The following is a 5,909-nucleotide window of genomic DNA, read 5'->3' on the forward strand; positions in this document are numbered from 1 at the left end:
TTATATTACTGATGTTTCCAGTAAAATAAACAGTGATTTATATAAAAACACAATGAAAACATGGTGAATATTTTCTGTGATTTTATACCATTAATTAATCTTTTAGGCACGATAAAAGAATAGAAGTGATTGCATCTTCTTTGTGACATGTCATTATTACGATTAACAAATGCATAACATTCTTAGTTAAACAATAAATGAATCACGAACAGAAAAGATTGTTTCTGTCTAATATCTGATTAAGAGAACTGAAGTCCTCCTGTAGGTTGAAATGACCTATCATGGCCTAAAATAGAGTTCAGTGTTCCTGCCTTCGGCCAGGCCTTTCCGAGACCTGCTTTGAGGCAGTAACWCCTGTTTCTTCACTCGAGGTGACCCCTACAACAGTTCTTGGTTTCTTACATCAAATTACATTCAGAGGGTGTTAAACAACGAGAAAAGTAAGCACAGGGATGGGTGTTGTTATCAGAACAAGACCTCTGTGACAAAATGGCTCCAAGACCGGTGCCTGAGGCGTCTACTTCGACAATGAACTGTTCAGATGGTATGGGGAGGTGTAAAATGGGTGCTGAAATGAATCTCCTCTTTAACTCACTGAAGGCTACGTTGGCTTGGGGGTTCCATGGAAGGTCTTCAGAGTGGAGGTCAGTTGAGTGAGTGGTGCTGCCACACAACTGTAGTCCTAAATAAAATGTCGATAAAAATTGGCGAAGCCTAAAAGTTGCTGCAACTGCTTATGGTCTGTAGGGGTCGGCCACTCTGCCACTTCTTTGACCTTCAGGGGATCTYTTTGAAAAAAACCTTTGCCAAAAATAAAGCCCAGGAATGAAACAGACTCAATGTGAAACTCACATGTCTCAGCTTTAACGAAAAGCTGATTTTCCATAAGTTGCAGTAATACCACTCGGACATGTTGGGTGTGCTGAATAGGATACTTAGAATAAATAAGGATATCATCAAGATAAACGAAGACGAAAATGTTAAAAATGTTCACGTTKAAGAATCAGACTGAAAACCTGCTGGAGCATTTGAAAGGCCAAATGACATAACCAAATACTCAAWGTGTCCTAAGGGTGTTTTAAAAGCAGTCTTCCATTCGTCACCATCCTTTATTCTAACTAAATGATACGCATTGCATAAATCTAATTTAGAAAAGATGCTGGCTGAATGAAGCTGCTGATGAACAGAGTCAACGAGTGGTAGGAGGTATTTACAGTATTTTTTACTGTTATTCGGTTAAGACCTTGATAATCTATGCATGGCCTCAAGCTCTTACCTTTCTTTTCTACAAAAAAGAAACCAGCTCCTAGGGGTGAGGTGGAAGGACGGATGATACCTGAGGCGAGTGACTCTTCAATGTAGTTTTTCATAGATTCTCTCTCTGGTAAGGAAAGGTTATAGCGTTGACTAGACGGTAGAGGAGCTCCAGGCAGAAGCTCAATGGCACAGTTGTATTGTCTGTGGGGAGGAAGAGATAAAGCTTTAGCTTTACTGAAAACAGGAGCCAGATAATGCTATTATTTTGGAATCAGAGAGAGATCGATCTTTTCTTAGGTATTGTTTTTAACTGATGTAGCCAGGCCTGCCAAAGTTAAACAGTTATTTAGGCAAAAATCACTCCATATTTCAACTCTTTTGAGTTGCCAATCAAAAATGGGGTTATGTCTTTTCAGCCAAGGTTAACCCAGAATGAGTTGTGGGGTAGATGAAGAAAAAACAAAAAACTCACCAAATTCACGGTGGTTCCCTGAGAAGAGTAGTTGAACAATGTCCACCTTATGAAGAATCTTGGTGATCMTGTCTCCAGTAATGCTCATCACAGGAACTGGTGGGTTGAGAGGCTTGATTGGTAACTCCAACATTTCTACCAGATCAGCAGAAATTAAGTTTTTCTCAGCTCCAGAGTCAATTAAGGCATGAATGGAAACCCTCTTGTGGTTGGAGATGAGCATGGAGTGCAGTGAAAGGTGAGAATAGGGGCTGAGTTCAATATGACCCACCAGGATCCCCTCACTCACTGGTGGGTCTTGCCTTTTACTAACAAAGAACATTGCGCCACAAAATGGTCCTTGCCTCCACAGTAAAAACACTCCTTAGCTTCATAACATCTTAGCCTCTCTTCCTTGAACAGACACGCTCGTCTGAGTTGCATGAGTTCAGGCTCCGGCTCAGCTGTATGTGATTCTGTTGATGTGAGGGCAGAAATACGACAAGAGGCAGGAACCAAGGGTTGATGGGACACGTAGTCTCTCTCTCCTTCGTTCATGCAGCCGATTGTCAATCTGGATCGCCATGGTTATTAATTCGTCCAAGGTGTTGTGCTCATCACGGGTGGCGAGTCTATCCTTTAAGAGAGCAGAGAGGGAATTAATAAAAATACCCTTAAGAGCGAGGTTGTCCCCTCCTGTCTCCTCTGCCGTGATCCCGAAGCCGACCGACTGATCAGCCCTGGACTTCCTCCCTTGACGTAGCGCCAGAATTCGCTTCACTGCTGCCTCCTGTTGGAGCGGGTGGTCAAAGACACGTCTGAATTCTTGCAAAAAACATTGATATGTTAGCATAGCAGTAGAATGAGATTTCAGAAAGGCATGAGCCCATCTGAAAGCCTTGCCTCTTAGAGAATTTATCACGTAAGTAACTTTAGCCATGTTACCAGGGAAAAGCGATGGGGAGCGAGTAAACGCTAGCTGGCATTGGAGTAAAAATCCTCCATATTTATCCAGGCTAATATAAGTTACATTTTGGGTCTAGGATGTTTAGTTTTGCGTAATTCCAGTCTTGTAAAGACACATCTTCCTCCTCCGCCCCATCTCGTACAGAACGGACGTGCATCAACATAATGATGCTTGGTCAAGCGTCAATACCTTGACACGGGGGCATGAGAATGGGCTCCCTATTTTGCACAAGCCTGAACCCCCTCAGGCCTCTAGGCTCAGCTTTTGCACTGGTGCGCCTAACATTTTTTTCTTAGGTGCACCAGCACAAATATTAGGTGCACTCAAAAGTTCAACTGTATCACATTCATCATCGCAGATTTACAGGTTTGCTTTTTTTTCTTTTGAATCACTGTCCGTTAAGGCCATATTAACTCCAAATGCTTAGTTAACAGTCTAGTAAACATAAAAGTCTTTAAACCAAAATTGTACAAGACATATYACAATTTAATAGTTCAGAAAATACCATAGAAAATAGAGAAAACTGTATGGGCTAAAAAAATATAACCCAAACAGAATATAAAGATAACTTTGCAGCAACAGGAAAAACTAAATTAAACTTTTCTGAACTCCTAGAGACTCCAAGTACTCAACAAAATGCTTTAAAWTTTAATCATGGCAGTGAAGGAAATTTTGTAACTGATCTACTGAATGTTAGACCCAGTTTTGTATTTTTATACTTTCAGATCATTGCAGTCAGAATGAGAATTGGTGTGTCTTATCATGTGTTCTTGATGTAGCATAAACAAAATTAGGTTACGCTAACATCTGACATAAAAGCTTAACACCTGCAGGGGTGTAACCAGGAAGACACGTACATTATAAGGCTGATTCCTTATTATATGAGAGGTTTTAGAGGTTGGTTATTTTGTAAGTCTCTGCTTACAGCAGCCTGAGACAGTCTGGGCTGATTTGCTACTGATAAGAGCTAAAGGCCTTACACTGAGGCCTGACTGTTGTTTGAACTGCCATCAAATTGGAAATAAAACCTTTTTAGAAGAGATCCAACTTTTTTTTTGAGCTATATTATTCAGACTTCTGTAAAGTGATCAAGTTGCTTCAGCAGCACAAGAGCAATAGTGACCTTAGTCTACCAATCCACATAAGACCCAAGATGCACGCTTTGCCAATGCACCCCAGAGACAGTCTAACACAGAATAGCATGTTATAAGGTCCAGACAGGCAAACATAAATGGAGTGCCCTAATCAAGGAGCTGTAGCATACAAGAACATTTGTGCTGAGTATGGACTGGAGGTTCCTGTCAAAGTGGCAGATGCCACCAATGGTGGTGGAGAACGGTAGAGCTCTCCATAACAGTCTATCTCCATAACAATTTCCAAAACATCTAGTTTAAATTAGGCTAATTTACACCAGGTTCCGCTCTGAATTGTGCAGTTCACAGCTATTCATTTGCAACCCAGTTCTTACAGAGTCTGCTCAGGTCCAGTCTGGTGTGAAACACAGATGTGAGATTGTGCAATAAATCCAATGATAAATGTGGAAGTCGGAGCAAAATAATTAATTCTGTGGAGTCAAATTCCAAACACAGTTGAAACTGCATCGCTGTCGTGTTTTTGAAACATCTGATTTCAGAATAAAATCCACGTGTATTGTGTGTTTAAATACAGTATGCTGCTTGCTACATGTTTCCGTTTCCCAAACAGAAAGTTATATTCTGACAGCATTTGTGTATAAATATACCCATATATTTATTAATAAAGCTGTAACTTTGACTAAATCAGTCTGCCTTTGGTGAATAATTCTAAAACTACAGATGTTATGCTTGTTCCTTTTCCTGTTGATGCAACATGATCTTTGTAGATATACTCCAGAGCTCCAGAGTCCAGCAAAATTAGGATCAAATAATATTTTGGCTCATCGCCYTCTGCTCACCATTGCCCCTTGCCGCCATGCGAAGCCAGAGTAAATACTCTCATTAATTATAATGGTTCCAAATTTGCTGCGGAGATCAAACTGCAGCGGAGTGGAGCAGAACCACATCTGTGGTATATCTTGAATTTTAAAAATGCAGCATAGACAGTGCCCTTTAAACTCCTGTATCATGTTCTGGGTGACTCAGAATCTACATCATATTAAGACACAACAGTAAAGCATTCAGCGATTACAAATAAAATAATTTATTGAATGAATTAAAACATGCACTTTGTTTTCATCAGATAATGTCTTATTTTACCATAATACTAGTATTCCTTTTATTAAATATTTTCTTCATAGAAACTTTAATTTCCTGTGTCTGTAAAACATAAATAATTGGGTTCAACATAGGAGGAAAGAWTGAGGTCAGAGARAGGGATATGATTCTGGCATTTTGATGCATATTTAAATCTATACTGTATATGATAATTACTGGAAGGAAGAAGATTGCCACTAATGATATATGAGCTGTACATGTTTTAAAAGCTTTCACTCTCTCTTCAACTGAAGCTACTTTCGATAAAGTATAGCCAATACAAATATAACTGGACAGGATGATAAGTAAAGGAACCCAAAGAAAAAGAACTGGCAGAAAAAACCCAAGGGCGGCACTTGGAAAATAGTCATTACATGCAAGTTTGTAAATGACAGCATGATCACAGAAATAGCTGTTAATAACCACAGACTCACAGAAAGAAAGTCTTGTTAGAAGACCGGCTGCAATAAAATTACAAACTATAACAAAACTCCAGAAAAATGCAATCAAGGAAAACATTAACTTGTTAGTAAACTTTGTTTGATAATGCAGAGGAAACATGATGGCCACCAGTCGATCATATGATAAAGCAAGTAGATTCAGAGCTTGCAATGAAAGAAAAGAGAAGCAGAAAAACATGAATGCKAAACAGTCTGCATAGGGGATGTAATAGTGATTAAATAAAAAAACATCAATAACTTTTGGCACCAGAGCAGTGCTCTCTAACAGATCCACAAATGCCAGATTGAAAACAGCAACATACTTTGGAGTTCTTAGGTTATAATCCAGAAATATTACAACCATAACAGCCATGTTTCCAAACACTGAAACAATGTAGACAAAAAACAGAAACACGTAGTAGTACTTCATATAAGGCAATCCAATAAATCCATTTAAAATAAAATAAGCAGGATGAACAAATGTGATATTTCTTCCAAGAGCAGAATTGAAAAGGTCCATTGTAAAATTAACCTCTGAGATCTGTCAGGACAGACAGAGCTGC

General features: G+C 39.3%; 1 protein-coding gene across 1 annotated transcript; it reads right to left on the reverse strand.

Annotated features, from left to right (window-relative positions):
• Window positions 1–4,877: 4,877 nt before the first annotated feature.
• On the reverse strand, window positions 4,878–5,866 carry LOC106523454 (olfactory receptor 1-like). The gene has a single exon (XM_014016869.1). The coding sequence runs from the start codon at window positions 5,864–5,866 to the stop codon at window positions 4,901–4,903; it is 966 nt and encodes a 321-aa protein (XP_013872323.1). The 3' UTR covers window positions 4,878–4,900.
• Window positions 5,867–5,909: the final 43 nt, after the last annotated feature.

Source organism: Austrofundulus limnaeus, unplaced genomic scaffold, assembly GCF_001266775.1.
Source record: "Austrofundulus limnaeus strain Quisiro unplaced genomic scaffold, Austrofundulus_limnaeus-1.0 Scaffold157, whole genome shotgun sequence".
Classification (NCBI taxonomy): Eukaryota; Metazoa; Chordata; class Actinopteri; order Cyprinodontiformes; family Rivulidae; genus Austrofundulus; species Austrofundulus limnaeus.